The sequence below is a fragment of the Rhyacophila brunnea genome, unplaced genomic scaffold, assembly GCF_057557595.1.
Source record: "Rhyacophila brunnea isolate RB1 unplaced genomic scaffold, BYU_Rbru_1.0 scaffold_15, whole genome shotgun sequence".
NCBI classification, from domain to species: Eukaryota; Metazoa; Arthropoda; class Insecta; order Trichoptera; family Rhyacophilidae; genus Rhyacophila; species Rhyacophila brunnea.
Window position 1 is genome coordinate 37,305,597 of NW_028232806.1, and position 17,149 is coordinate 37,322,745.

Sequence of the window (17,149 nt, forward strand, 5' to 3'; positions counted from 1 at the left end):
GTCACCGCTTTAAAGATTTAATTACTAATATAATGTATTTTTTATCAAGAATTAATTGCCGGTTCCTCGGCGAGTATCGAATTCACCCGACGAATAAGCTTTTCGACATAAGATTTCTGAACTCTTCTTACAGCCTGGTGAGGAGCTTTATTTTAATTTTCTTTAAAAATAAAATTCGATATCTTCTTCTTCCACGGCGCTACATCGCGGGGTGGGATTTGGCCTCCTCCACAACCGCTCTACACTCACCCCGGTCTCTCGCCACACTTCTCCAGTTACCGGGACTTCCTATATGAAGCCAGTCCACTTCTACGGCGTCAGCCCATCTCCTTCTTGGACGGCCTCTGGGTCTCTTCCGTTGGGATAGCCACTTTTTCATGATCCTTGCCGCTCTGACTTCAGGCATTCTCTCCACATGTCCCGCCCATCATAGTCTTCGGGACGTACAGTATCTTATGATTGTTTGCTGTTCAATCAGCTCTTCCAACTCGTGGTTCATTTTTATTCTGTAGTTCTCATTTACCAACGTGGGTCCAAAGATTTTTCAGAGTATTTTGCGCTCGAAGACAGTTAGTTTACTTTCCTCATTTTGAGTTAAGCACCAAGTCTTACAGTCATAAGTGACCACTGGCCTTATGATTGTTTTATGTATTAGAAGTTTACTTCTTCGGCCTAGAATTTTCAACCCCACCAGTCGCTTGCAGGCATGCCAGCATTTATTCCCGGAGATAAGGCGGATTTTTATCTCCGCTGCGGTCTTATTTTGGTTATTTAGGCTGGATCCGAGATACGTGAACTTGTTCACCCCTTCATATGCATGCTGTTCTATGTCTCTATTCTGCAGCGGTACCTGATCGCGTGTGTTGACCATATACTTAGTTTTTGACTGGTTTATTTGCAGATTCAAAATCTTAAAGTCTCTATATATCTCTATAATTCGTAGTACAGGTTTTGCATAGTTTTCTGGAAGTAGCTACAGTCAAGCATAAAATATTGTCAGTATTGTAGATGAGAAAAGATAAGGCATCATGACGAGACAAATATCTTTACTAATCAGCTTATCAACTTTACTGTTCAGGCTAAAAATCACTAACATACTACCCAGAATTCGCCAGTTTCAACCTTAATAGGACACTCCCACTTGTCGTTACTCTAAAGTCTAAATCTGTAACAATACTACAGTACTATAGCTCAATGGCGAAGGGTGGAAGTAGGCTGTTAAAATTGATCCGTCATAAATAGTGCACACTAAATTTTATCAGTCATATGTATCTGTTTTCATTGAAATAATACTATAACTAACAGATGGTATCGGTTAGTTTTTAAAATTCAATTAAACCCTGTGAAAACCAAGCCATAATAAATAATGGTCAAAAAATACTCGTCTATTTATAAAATATCTAGAACTATGGCCGCGCGGCTTAAGCGTCGACCTATGGCGTCATGGGTTCGAATCCTGGGTCTGACAAATAATACACCTAATATAGACCTAATAGGTTAAGCAAGTGGCTGATATCCATTTCTCGTAAAAACAAAATCTGTTAATACAAACCTCCACTCTGTAGAGGCCCATATGATCTTATTAGGATCTGACATGGGATGCAATTAAATCATACATAACTTTGGATATTTTATAAATATAATAAGTAATATTTTTTATCTATTATAGTTTGGTTTAGGAAGGCCAATGAATTAAAAAAAATAAACCAAAAATATGTGTAATTGTATGTACATATTCTTAATCCAACGAAACAAATAAGTATGAATGAAAAGGTTTGCACAATTTTGTCGTATCGCCCAAATTATACCAAAACTATTATGGTTTGGTTAGCAGGGTTTATTTGGTTATTTGATTTTTAAAAACTAACCAACGTCGTAAATTGTAGTGTTAGTTCAATAAAAACAAATACGTATGACTAACAAAGTTTAATGTGCTCTATTTATGGCGGATCTTAACAGCCTACCTCCACCCTCCGCTACAAATATAGGTATTATAGATCTAGAGACGATTGGATACGCACGTTAATAGATAATATAAAAGGTACCTATTACGCGACAAATCTCGCAATTAAATTTGACACTTCATTTCTCATTGTTACGTAAGTTTCCGCTGTTTTAAACGCTTGAACGAAAGAAATTAATTTTCCGTAATAGTTTTATTTATTTTAAACGAAATTTACCAGTAGATCGAAAAAGCAAACACCGATTGTGCTCGAAGAGAAACGATCGACTCGCCAATAACACAGCCACATTGTTTAATTATTTAGGTCGAAATGAGAATTCTGTCATTCTCATTTCTCACTAATATTGACATTAAGTCTAGTAATTCTTGAGATTATTTTTTTTTGGTTCTCGAGAAAGTTTTCCCTCGATTTTTTTTAAAAAGTTTGTTTTCAATTTTCTTTCAAATTTCAAACGCAGATTTGAGACTTTTTTTTTGCTTTTAAAAGCAGCTACTCAATGACGTCCCTAGACAAAATGCCGCCCCATTTTTTCATAGAGTATTTTTTATCATCTTTTCATGACTCTAATATTTAATAATTAATGTATTGTATGGATACATTACTAACAAAATATATGAGTACCACTAAAACATACAAAATTAAAGTTAGATAGGCATAAAAAAAGAATAAATATTCGTAAGTATATTAGTTATTATTGAACATACATAATTTTGAAAAACACTTCTGATAAAATATTTTATAACCAATAGAAAAAATCTTTTTGAAAAAAGTAAGACACCCGGCAGGAATCGAACCTGCATCTCTTGGGTTTACGCCCCGTCCGCGCATTATCCACTATGCTACGAGGTGACATACTAATTACAACAAATTTTAACTATTGGCCTTTTAATAAATACTCATCAGCGCTCCTCTAAATATAGCTACTATTGGTAATCGGTTTTTGCGCTGATGAGCAGGTATTAAAAGGCCAATAGTTAAAATTTGTCCTAATTAGTATGTCAACTCGTAGCATAGTGGATAATGCTCGGACGATGTTTGATTCCTGCCGGGTGTCTTACTTTTTTCAAAAAGATTTTTTCTCAGAAGTATTTTTCAAAATTATGTACGTTCAATAATTAGAATGGTACATTCTTAAATCTTGTGAATTATTCGTTGAATAAAAGAAATAGTTGATAAAAAAATTAATAATTATGTTAGACACTTACCCAAATTATCAGAGTCTGAGGTTCTATTTGGTTGATATTTCTTACATATTTGGTTTGTACCATTTAGCGATACACAGATTTATTATTTTCACACCATTTTACTATGCCATTATTGTACAACATGTAAACAAAATAATTTTAGCTATTTCTATACTTATAAACCAATAATCATTCTTCTCGATTTGCCGCCCTTCGAGTAACTGCCGCTCCCAAGTGACGCTCGATCTGCCAACTCCCATGGGACGTCACTGCAGCTATTTAATAATTAATCAGTTTCATTTTTTCAAGAAACGAGGTTTAAATTTTTTCACGATTCTCACAATTGAAGAATGTCAATCAAGAACGGTTGTTTCATCTAGCATAGTAGGATTTCAACCTGGCTGCCACGTGACCGTCGTTAAATACTATCCACAAAGTGATACGGTAGACCTGGAAAGACGCGAGAAGACATGGATTCTTGGAGGCACCGTGTGGTGTCCATATACTCCAACTGAGGGACGGACATGGTCGAAGGAAAAACGTATAATATAACTACTTTCGTAAGCACGTCAATTTTAAAGCTTACTGTTATGATTTATCTAATTCTATTTCGACTACTGCAACTTTTATGGTACCATCTTTGGAAAGTCGACGTTCTATATCTGATCAATATTTTCTTTTTAAAATTATCAATGGTTTTGTTGACTCGCCAAACCTACTCGAAAGGGTGGGTTGCCATTGTCCATCAAGATTTACGCGAAATCAAACTTTGTACCATATCAGTCGTAGCGGTTCTAATTATGCACAAAACTCTTTTATTCGGCGCTCTTGCTTAAATTATAATATGTATTTCTCCACCGTTGATCCTTTTAATAATTCACCTGTTTCATTTAAACACGCTATCTCCAAAATTTTGTATAAATATATATATATTTTTTTATGTTACTTTTTTTGTATATAATTTAATTATATATTATTCTTCCTTTTTTATTCCTCATTTTTCTCATGTAATTTTCTTATGTAATTTCTTTATATTTATATTATTCTTACTCTCTATCTTGTTAGTCTTAACTACATTATAATGTATACATGGAAACTTTGCTGGTTGCAATAAATTTTCATTATTATATTTTAGATTTTTGTAATCAAAATGTAACTGTTTGTTTTTTTAATAAATAAAATAAAAATAAAAATAAAATAACTAACCTGCTACAGTGATTGGGTACCCAAATGGGGTACACGTGAGAATTTTGACAGTAAAAACGCATCAAAATACAAATAACAAACAGTAGTTATTTGTGTATATTCAAATAATCCTAAGAATTTTATAATTGCGGATGTGGAAACGGTTAAGGTGCTGTTGCCTTTTCATTAAACGAGATTTTTGTGGACAAGGATTTTCTACTGTAATCTCTTAGATTACAAAGACACCATGCATATTGCTCTGATATAAACAAACACCTTGATGTCAATGTTAAGCAGCAATTAAACAACATCATTTTGTCAAAATTTGGTAAGGAAGTGTTTTGGTCATTAGTGTTTCGATCCTGTTTATTTTTTGGTTGTCTGCTATTCTTATTTTATTTTAAAATTTTAAAGACTTTTATTAATTATTGTTGATCTTGGGAGAAATTTATTCTATATTTTTACAACATTTAGCCTGTTTTTGTTTATTTTAAAGTTCGGGAGGGGGTAATATTATTTGATACAAATAGATTTTACGGTAAATATTTTTTAATTGCATATTGACTTATTTATATAACCACTTGATTATATATTCTATAAAATAATTTATTTTGACAACGAGAGATGATATATGTGTAGGAATGTATTACACACAAAACAATCTGCAAAGGTTTTAAAAAATATACCACAGCGCGCCATCTGTCTTGACTTAAATGAAGGTCGGATTATGTTTCAAATAATTCTCAATTTTTTTCATATGGACTTTACGTCATGCAGCCCCGCCCAGTCTATCGAATTAATGAACTAAGGTAAGCTCCAATCGCAGAGCCTAAAGCTAAATAATTAATAATTAGATAATTTAAAAAAAAAAAATTTCTATGGTGTTTAATCGAATATTAATAAATATAGACTGTTTTTAAAAATAAAAAGAACTTTCAGGTAATGATTTTTGATGTGTATTAATGTAAAAATACGTAATTTAAACTGATAGCTTAATTTTATGTCGTCAGTGAGTTTTTGAAGTTTCATTAAATTAGTGTGTCATTGTGATTAGTGTGTACCTATTCATTAGTAATAATATCGTATTATCTTCTTATTTCTCGTAAGTATACCTGACAAAAGTGTGTTCTTTTTATCAGATCTCCACAGCCTATCTCTTTCCAAAAGTAACCCTCGCCACTGCTACATATCTAACCCAACACTAGCTTCCACGGCACTATGAAATCATATGCTATGTTGGTTGTAGATTGTAGAATAGTGTTTAGGCAGGTTTCTATTTACATTTGACTTTCTTCAATTGGCATGACAATTATTTAAAATGCAAAATGGATGTCGAAGTCCTACTCACTTACATTGTTATCACGTGCATTATAAATAAAACCGTTAGCGAACTTAACTCTGGTTACATGCAAAGTACATTTAATTTAATTCAAGAATTTACAGCGGCTTAAATTATCGGCATGCGGGCCGGGTCATGTACTTACCTATAAGATAAGAAACAAAATTTGTTTATGCCAATGACATTTTATACTTACCTAAGTTTTGTTTATGATAATATCAGAATGATGATAATTTATATGCTGATAATTAAAATAGTACTTACTTATAAATAAATAATTACAAGATAAAAAGAACTTTTTATATACCACGTTTTTAATTCTGTTGAATCATATAAACTTGACAATCCTATGTATTAATAAATACTTTTTTTGTACTTGGTAGAAATACTGAATAAATATAGAATACTGAAATGTCATTTTGACATTTCATATTGATATCCATAGTAACGCACGTATATATTAATAATTTAGTTGCTAGGACCCCCTTAGCAACCAATAATAGTGTTTTACTTTTTGCTTGGATTTATTCCGAAATAACTTTCCATACAAAACAGAATTAACTGAAAATGAAAATGTTTGCCATCTTTAAGCAGAATTGAATTTATTTTCAGTTAATTCTGTTTTGTATGGAAAGTTATTTCAGAAAAATCCGTAAAAAGTAAAAGACTATTATTGGTTGCTAAAGGGGTGGTTCTAACAACTAAATTATTAATATATACGTGCGTTACTATGGATATCAAAATGTCATTTTGACATTTCAGTGTTCTATATTTGTTTGTTTTTTATTTACTTCATATCAAGTACAAGTTTGAGCATATTGAGCATAATAATTCAACAGAAAATTTAAAAACGTTGTATATAAAAAGTTTTTTTATCTTGTAATTATTTAATACTTATATCAACTTAAATTATGAAGTTGTCGAGTATTGATACTTATATATTATTCAAAAAATTGTATCACATAACAACATATTTTTAATGCTTGCACTTTACAGTCTTAAAGGAAAATAGCACCGCAGGCGATTTTTTTAATATTAGAGCAAATCTGATATGTGTTTATGTCACTTATCTGGTCAACCCGCCACACCGGGCCCCCAGGCTTGAACCCTGTCACCCCCCCCCTTGTGGGGCCCATGGTCTGTTCCATTGCCATAGTGTATAAAATGTAATTTTTATTTATAGAGTAATTATATATAATTTGATTTTTTGGCTTGAATTGTCCTTTTTCAAAAAAAAAAAGAAAACACTGAATTCACTGAAAAGAACAATAAACGTGAATTTGATCTAGTTGAGGATTCGAGCCGTAGGGTGGATATTGAGAGAAAAGTGCTGATTTCTCATTCACTGTGTACGCAAATGGCACCCACGAGGGGGGGGGGGGGGGCTGACAGGGCTTTAGCCTGGGGACCCGGGCTCATGGGATGCCGGCGTGGCGAGTCGACCAAATAAGTGAGATAAACACACAGACGGTGCTATTTTTCTTTCATAATAGTTATATTTTAGAATATGTGATTGTGTGATGTAATTTTTAATTGTGTCATTACTTGATAACTCCATTATTTAAGTGGATGTAAGTATTAAAAATACACTAAATACACATTGTCTTTAACCTTTGCGATAGGTAGGGGGGCCGACAAAGATCCTAGCCTTGGGGCCCGCTTCAGGATGTGGGGGCAATGACACAAATAGTCAGGTTGTCAAAATTAAAATATACGAAACGTTTAATGCTGAATATGTACCGGTTTAGCATCACTGCACAAAGACTCTTTTTACCAGTATCCTTTTATAACTTACTTGTCCTAGAAAAAAAAATACGGTTAGCTCGATGAAGTTTTACTAACAGTATAATAATATGCTCACGTACTAACGCTTTTTAAAATAAAATTTAACTATGCGGTATATAGATAAAATAAAGTATTGGAATGAACCTGTTCAATTAAAACCACAGGTAAGAGTGTCTTGCAGTTTAGATTACAAATTACAAGCAAAGTAGGTAGGTATGGATTGCGGAAATCATGTTAGCTTTTAAGGAATGTTGCCGCAAATAAACTAAGTAAATTGGCAGTTTATAACAAGCGAATACTTGAGTCAATCTTTATTTTATTGGATACTTGGATTATTAAATACTTATATTACTTTGTGGTTCCGTTATGGTTATGGCAAGGTTTTAGCTAGTTAGGCCTGTTTCAGATGGGACACCGGTGTCGCGCTCGATATAATATAGGACGCCTTTGTATTCAGATAAACGGGCCTTTGTATTATGTTTATGAACGCCCAAGAGCTAATGAATCAATGCATAATTTCGCGTTATAAATATAATAGAACATAAAACTGGCTGCGGTAATAAAAACAAGTATATCGGCGGCCTGAGAATGTAGCGGCCGACGGAAAAGTGTATCAGACACGCGTTGACTCATTAGCTCTGGGCATTCATAAACGTAATACAAAGGCCCCTTTATTCGAATACAAAGGCCTCCTTATTATGTACGAGCGCGACACTGGTGTCCCATCTGAAACGGGCCCTAATCTACCAGTCGATGATCTTATTAGGCGCGCACACAAGAGAGTAGTAGCGAAGGGTGGAGGTAGGCTGTTAAAATCCTCCATAAATAGTGTACATTAAACGTTGTTAGTCATACGTATTTGTTTTTATTGAACTAAGACTACAATTTATAGATGGTTTTGGTGAGTTTTTAAAAATCGATTAAACCCTGCCTAAACCAAACTATAATAATTTTGGTATATTTTGTGCGATACGTCAAAATCGTGCACACTTTTTTAGTCATGCTTATTTATTTTTAAGAATACATAATTAAACATTGTTCGGTCATTTTTTTTTAAATAAATTCATTAAGCCCTGCTTATAACAAACTACAATAGATAAAAATATTATTATATCCATAAAATATCCAAAGTTATGTATGATTTGCATTCACTTTGTAGATGATTCTAACATTTCAATTATTGTGTTTACCAGGTGACCATAATTTCAAGTGATGAATGCCAATTCATTTTTTATGGGATGGTTTCCCATTATTTCTGATGCTATCGAAATAGAGTTAGAATTTCCCTAATCAAGCATCTCCATAATTTCTTGATTTTTTTCCAAATTCGCAGTATAGTAATTTACTGCACTAAGCCAAGTTCCTCACCTAGTTATCACGGGTTGAGGGGGTAGTGATTGAAGTTGAAATTTTGTGTTTATGTGAAAATATGTGCTTAAACCTAGAATATGTAAAAATATGTAATTATCCAAAAATATTTGAAAATAGGTGCTAACAAATACGGCTTAAATGTTTCAAAATTGTCTAAAATAGATAGATATTTTTTAGTTGTTGTGGGGCCGCTCAAAAAAATATTTAAATACCTAAGAATCCCAAGCCTAGTCATCAGACAAGCCAAGCCATTCAAGAATCCAACTGTTTTACGTACACTCTATGTGTCGTTAGTACGGAGTATTCTTGAGTGAGTATGGGACCATTATCTGTAGTCCTATGAGGTTTCCTATAAGCTTGGTTTAGAGCGTGTTCAGAAAAAAATTCATCGACATCTTTATTTTAATGCACCTATATAATTATTTTTCTTTTGACAGCTTCTCAAACGAGTATTTTCCGACTAACTTTCTTCAACGCATGCTCGCCTTTCATTCTATTGAAGCTCGTAGGTCACTTATGCTCCTAAAACATTTTTCTCTGCCCTCACGTGGTATAGTTTCCAATCCCGATATTATAGAAAATTTGATTTTTTATGCACCCGTCAATTACATGCGAGGTCGCAGCCATAACCTATTTTGGGTGAAAGGGTGGGCACCAATAGCGAGGGCTGTGCGGCTGGTCAATGCACTCCCTAGAGATGTAGACATTTTTAGCGATGCATTATGTACCTATTTTGTATTTTAAATTCTGTTTTATTGTTTAATTTGTAGTTTTTTTTCTCTAGTTGATTTACTTGTACTTTTTATTCTAAATGTCATGTTGTGAACGTCTTGAATTAATTATTTGTTATGTGCTCAACGTGTCTTTTTTTAATAAATAAATAAATCATGATCAGATATAATATATAAGACAATAATAATTATCGATTTCGTCATCGATTTACGTTGGGTTCCTCGTGCGAAGTACGGGTATGACGAATCGTTATTAATAAAGTAATTGCCGTTTTCTGTCGGCTTGCCACGGAAGTTTAAATTGTGAGTAAAGAATAAATATAATTATGTCAAAATACCACTTTTCTCGTCAGAATACACTACCGTTGCTTGGATTTCCAAAATAAATTAATAAAAAATACCGTTTCTCTGAGACAGATTGTAAGATTTTCGACAATCGTAATATTATTTGTTTTTGTGTTGTTACGCTTATGTTGTAATATAAGTTTGGTTCCCAACAGTGGTGTACCAAAAAGGGGCACAGCGCGAGGTTTGGACGGAAGATTTCACAAAATGTTGAAGAATGCATTAATAATAGATTATAAAACACGTAAAAGTATATTACGGAGTGCAAAGTTATGAAGTGACAACTCTACATTTATCATAAAAAATGTTCTAAAATGGTATGAAGGTGGAAATATATTTTACAACGTTTTTCTTAGCTCGTATTCTTATTTGTCCGGTGGTTGTTTGTCCGGTACAAATCTTGCAATCGATTTTTAACTAACTTCCCGACTAGATAAACATTTGAAACTTATAGAACAGTGGTTCTTAACCTGGGTTCGATCGAACCCCAGGGGTTCGGTGAGTCAGTCTCAGGCGTTCGGCGGAGGTCAAGACACACACCCGACTCATATGGTATGGTAATGTACCCTGTTATTGCTAAGAAAGCTCTGGAGATTTTCATATCGTTTGTTACAACATTTATCTTTGCGAGCAATCCTTTTCGAGGATGCTGTACATAAAAACGAAGAAAAGGAACAGACTTTGTTGCGAAAATTACATGAGAGTAGCATTTGCCAAGGTGAAGCCGCGCATTTCTGAACTGGTCTCTGAAAGGCAACAACAGAAGTCACACTAATTTGCAGTAAATATTCATTACTATGTTTTTGTTTTTGTGTGAAAATCATGTTTTAATGGTTTTGTTCTTTGAACACAGTGATGTTGATGCACGGTTCATTTTGTGCACCAGTAAAATATATATCTATGTTTTGAATTTGAAAAAAATCATATTTTATTTTTACAATTAAGAAGGGTTCGGCGAATGCGCATATGAAACTGTTGGGGGTCAGTATCTCCAACAAGGTTAAGAACCACTGTTATGGAATATATCAGAACACGATGCCAATGCAATTTTAATACGTTTAGCCATCTTTAAGTAGAATTGAATTCATTTTCAGTTAATTCTGTTTTGTATGAAAAGTTATTTCGACACCATTATTGGTTGCTAGAGCTCTGGGGTCCTTCGTTTTCATTGCGTTACTATGGAAATCAATATGACATGTCAAGTACAAATTTTTTTGGTCGTTTAAGCTAGTCAAGTCAAGTTTATATGCTTCAACAGAAAATTTAAAAACGTTGTATATAAAAAGTTCTTTTTATCTTGTAATTATTTTAAATTATTAAATGTAGGAGTACATTATTCTCAGAATGAATATCGGAAAACTATCTTGACGAAGAGAACTTACCTTACATACCTAATAAAAACTGGTCATGCACACACTATCAAGACTACAAAAATAAACGACTTATCTCTGCTTAAGTATTAAAGAAAAATTATAGAACAGCTTAAAATTTGTCAATACTACAACCGCTCGCGGCCGACTGGAGTCTCTAGCGGCCGCGCAACTTTTGTGACACTATTTTTCGTTACGCCTGTGCGATTTTTCGTAACGAATCCGTCCGGGAGGTCAAGACAAAAGGATGTATCCATGCTAATGTAAAACAAGTTATAAATTCTTAAGAATAGGTAAAACTTCAATAATATCTTTCGGTTCTTGTCAATTTAAGGGAACCCAGCGGCAAATAAATTTTGAAAATAGCCGATATACTGGATTATTTGTTAGGTTCGGTTAGGTTTAGCTAGGTTGGATTAGGTTAGGTTAGGTTTTCATTCTTGAATTCATGAATCTTGCCAAAATCGGCTATGACAAAAATTGGCGCGGTTCCCGCCTGGCGTCCCTTAAACCGACTTGTACCGATCTCTCTTGTTCCACCAATTTTAAGAAGTATTCTAAGAATTATTTGTAAATATGTAAATCTTATTATTTTTATGCCTTCTAAAATTAGAAAGACATTGAGTGACAGACTGAGGACAGAGTGAGGACAGGTTATTAATTCAAGTCATTCAGAAAAATAACTGGCAAATCAAGCTATAATAAAAACACAAAATAATGAATAATCGTGGAGAAAACGAAATAAGCAATAAAACAAAATTATATAAACAAAAATATATTATGATATATTAAAAAATGTCTCTAGGAAGGGCATTCATCAGCGACGCAGCCCTATCTGTTGGTGCCTGATGGGCATGAGACAAGGAAACCGTTTTCACCTAAAGAGGTCATCGCTGAATATCTGGATTTCCGTTATATAGAAGTGCATTCGATGGCTTAGTGCAAAGATATTGTCTGTCCAGTTTTTGTTGAAATTGAGTTAATATAACTACACACAACGTTAATCTGCATCCTATCTTTATACTGTAAAAATATTGTACGTCCATTTCTCATGCATCTGACATCTTAAAATTCGATTTTCTCAAAACATACACAACTGGCCATGCAATACCTTTGCACTAAACTATCGAATTATGTTTCATTACGATCACTGGTTGTTAACAATTCTCTCGTTCGTTGAGTTTATACCTACATGGGCTTAAACACACATATCGATTGGAAAAATAACACGCGAATTCGACCTAGCTGCAGGATTTTCTTGCATTAATGTTTTATGATATTGTTCTTGACCTCTTGCAAATTAGTACATGTCTCAAATTGAATGAAGCGACATGATCTCCACCGAGCGTCAGTTACGACGATCGGCGTCATAAAAATGTATCACGGCAACGGTTGCTAAGATGGTCAACAAAATGAAACATTTTCCTCAGACCACGAACACTCACATTTTACATCTCGAACGGTCAATTATTGCTCGTGGCGCCATCATAAGTCATTGGTCAATTGGTCGTACACTCATGGCTGAGGATCGTGACCACATTTTAATTTTGTCATCCTTTGGGAAACCAAGACTTTCCATCCTCCTCGATGTTCCGCTTCTCGCAAGGCAGAATTAATGGTGCCCCCCAGTCAGCTCTTTCACTTGGTCGCTTCAACGCGTAGACGCTCTTCCTCTACTTCTCCTTCCCTGGAGGCCACCCAAAACCACCAGTCTTTCCAGGTTGTCCGGTCCACGCCGGAAAATATGTTCAAAAAATTTCAGAATTCGTCTCAGACATATTGTCGAGAGCTGTTCCTTTATCTGCAGTTACTGGATGATTGACTGGTTCGCCCTGTGTTCCGCCAACACCATATCTCAAAGGCATCAATTGCCTTCCGTTCCCTTGCCTTCAGGGTCCATATTTTAGAAACACTAAAATTTGTAAGTATACAAATGTTAATATTACATTGCTTTGATATTTATTAAGTGTCTATGCACCTATTAGTTAGGATATTTCTCTAGGAAGAGATACTAGCTACGTCACTGAATAAATCCCAATTATTTCTTTTTTCACCTTAAGAACAATTCACACTTGTAATTGTCTGGCATTGCATAACTGGCTCTTTACTTGTCCACGAGAAAGATCTTAATCTCGTAATATTTCCCACAATTTCAACATAACGTCAGGTTCCTGCACACAGGGCCGAACTAGTGTTGTACCTAACTGCTTCAATTTCATGCTACCATTTTTTTTATTGCGTCTTAGAATGATTAAGTTTCTGCAGACGTGCAGAAGAGTTATATAGGTATGTGCCTACCTATATAACTCAAGTACAGGGTTTCAGCTTAATACCTTAATACCTGATTTTAATAAATGTGTTCTGTCAGTTCATGGTCTTCATGATAGATTAAAGATATCTTTTTGTTTACACGTGTTTTATTTCGTCCAAAACCATCAAAAGTATGCCTTCGGTTGTTTTATGTAAAAAGAAATCATTTTTACTTTATATTACCACGTTTTTCTTAGCTCGTATTCTTGTTTGTCCGGTACAAATCTTGCAATCGATTTTTAACTAACTTCCCGACTAGCTAGACATTTGAAACTTTTACAATATATCATAACACGATGCCAATGCGTTCTTTTAATACTTTTAGCCATATTTAAGTAGAATTGAATTCATTTTCAGTTAATTCTGTTTTGTGTGAAGAGTTATTTCGGAAGAAATCCGTAAAAAGTAAAATACTATTATTGGTTGCTAAGGGGATGGTCCTAGCAACTAAATTATTAATATATACGTGCGTTACTTTGGAAATCAAAATGACATTTCAGTATTCTATATTTGTTTGTTTGTTGCAAAATAGCAAAAAAATGATTTGTTGACAATTGCCTTATTTGTCCTAAATTATTAACACATAGAATTGTCAAGTTTATATGATTCAACAGAAAATTTAAAAACGTGGTATATAAAAAGTTCTTTTTATCTTGTAATTATTTTGGACTTTAACTTGTATGTACGATCCTAATAAGATCATAATAATATAGGCCTCCACAGAGCGGAGGCATGTATTAACAGATTTTTGTTTCTACAATAAGTGGATGTTAGCCACTTTCTCAACCTATTAGGTCCATATTCTGACTTAAACACAAATTGAAAAACAATATCTGTATTTGCCAGTCCCAGGATTCGAGCATGGGACCCGCGACGTTATGGGCCGACGCTTAAAATATAATTTCAACTGTATGAAATAATATTATGCTTGGTTGAAAATTTCCTGGATTCTCGCAGTAGATATTAGTTTTATATCCACATGTAGGTACTTACACAAAGCAGCAATCTGATTTATTAAATTCGATCAAGTTTAAATGTCTGTCTGCCTGCTTATTCCATTATAATTCAAAAACAACTGGACCAATATTGATAAAACTCACTATATTATAAACTATATTATTTGTAAGGTACCAATAATTTAGCACACTTTCATCTCAATATCTCAAAAGATTCCTACGTTAAAAATAAAACCTCTAGCAAATAATACACTTGCAACATTTCACATCACGAGTGGATAATGTAGCAGATAGCAGCGATGGAGTGTTGAGGTGAGGTACGTCTGGAGGGGTGAGAGTCTAGATCCAACCGTTGTCATTATGTATAATATACATATTGTGTATCTATCTTATTTCCGTATGTTACGCAGGTGAAGTCTTGGTTTTAAATAAAAAGCTAAGCTGTTTTTTTAGTTTCTATCATTACCTACTTATGTTTAGTTACATAGGTACCTGTCATGAAGCAGACGTTGTTGAACTGAACTTGGAGTAGGAATCGAATAATATTTCTTGTAAAACTATTTTTGCCGACCATGTCCGATCCTAATAAAATCATAATATTGGCCACCACATAGTGGAGGTTTGTATTAATGGCCGAGCGGCTTAAGCGTCGGCCTATCGCGTTGTGTGTCCCAGGTTCGAATCCTGTGTCTGGCAAGTACACATATTGTTTTTCAATTTGTGTGTATGAGTCAGAGTATGGACGTAATAGATTAAGCAAGTCGCTAAGATCCATTTCTCGTAAAAACCAAATCTGTTAAATACAAACCTCTTTAAAACTATTGCTACACCTATAATTAATTCTGTATAGCTTGGCACAGATTAATCCTAAGTACGCCTGTGTTGTTTATAAAAAAATGGCCAATTATTTCGTTTTAATAAACTCTAAATAATTCTCAGCGGTAATAAACAGGTACTTGGAGCTGTCTGATAATAAAAAACAATGACCCAACGTCTTTTGAATTATTGTTTTTATTTTCAGATTTCCTACACGATAGCGTTCGCCTACGAGTTGCTATGGATCCTGGAGTCAGAGGTTGGTCTGCCGGCGCCAGCTTATCTGCTCGCCGTGTGCTATTTCGGCGTCATGGCCGCGACTGCCGTCCTCATACACGGCCTGGCAACGGTGAGTTTTGATTATTTGTAGAAGATTTCCGGAATTAATTATACAATATCGTTAGGGACAGTAACAAGACGATTGATCAGTAGCAGTCGCTTCCTGGGTCCTCCCTCTTGATCTGCATGTACAGGTACGCGGATCATCCACGATGCTCCTCAAAGGCGAGGAGGTGGATGTCGGTGACTTTCATCTCACGCCGCCTCCCCGCCTTGCTGGTGATAAACTATTCATGAGGAAGCGAACTATATGTCTAATGACGCTGGATGCGGCATTACAGACCTGGCAGCAGGGCTCGAAATGGACAAGAACGCACAGGAGCGCCGTTCCGGTTCATAAAACCCCCAGAATTATCGCTCCATATCGCGAAAATATTAATTTGACCGTCTGAGTTAGATAATATGTCATATAATTAAAAAATGTGCACACTATTTTTTTTTAAAATACATGTACAATTGGATATTGTTGATATTTTCGAAAAATTATCGAGCGCTCTGGTTCGTAAAATTTTCCATTTCGAGCGCTGCCTGGCAGAATGGAATGGGATGCCTCCACCAAAGGAAGGCACACATATATGTTTTTTCCAAATGTCAAATGGAGATAATCGCTTTGACTTCAGATCATTACACCAGTCTATAATTATTCTTGACTGGACATGGTGGCTTCGCTGGCAGGCTCTTTGAGCTTGGTCTTATTACCCGTTCAACATGTCCTTGTGGTGGAGAAATACAGGATGCAAACCACATCCTCTGGGAATGTCCTAAAATGTGTACGAAAAGGGATGAGCTGCTCAAGTCGGTTCAACCAGCTGTTGGGCCCACCAGACCGTCCGACCTGGTCGCCATAAAGGCCAATTTTATTGCATTTAGAAAATTTGCGGCATCATACTGCCAACGTGAAGATCTCTTCACTTAGAATGTTCGGCAGTTTTGTATTAGCCTTAATTTGTTACTTACTACAATTTTTAATATTGCCTCTACGTGCTTATCTCTCCCATGGTCACATGGTTTCTTCCAACTAAGTCATGTAAATTCAGTCAAAGCACATTTGAGTGCATGGCGACCTTAGTCTTGGTTAACTGCTTCTGAGATATTCCCAGTCATAAAAAAATGATGCTTTATCGGGTGTGGTCTGGGGTGGGTGTGGTTTGCTGGTGGTGTTAACTTCAAGTAGCAGTCGCCGAATACTCGATGGATACAAGCCACAAATTTGAATTTGAGACTAAGATACTAGGCCGAAACAAGGGGCACAAGGAGGTTATCTAAAGACATCTGAGACCTGACAATGACATCTGGCATCTCTGGTCATATCTATAACTTACTATAACCCAACTTCCACATCAGGGACGCACCATACCGGGGTGTTTGGGGTGCAAAACACCCGGGCGGTAGTATTCAGGGGCAGCCAAAGTCCGAATTAATGATATTATTAAAAATATATAGATAAAAATATA

At 34.9% G+C, this 17,149-nt stretch overlaps 1 protein-coding gene across 6 annotated transcripts in view; it reads left to right on the plus strand.

Annotated features, from left to right (window-relative positions):
* Rcd6 (Reduction in Cnn dots 6) overlaps positions 1 to 17,149 on the plus strand; it is a 41,079-nt gene that overhangs the window by 12,629 nt on the left and 11,301 nt on the right. For all 6 annotated transcript variants that reach the window (XM_085942711.1, XM_085942712.1, XM_085942715.1 and 3 more), the window contains exon 3: positions 15,562 to 15,705. In XM_085942711.1, coding sequence (XP_085798837.1) covers positions 15,562 to 15,705 — 144 coding nt within the window. The remainder of the gene's footprint in view (positions 1 to 15,561; positions 15,706 to 17,149) is intronic.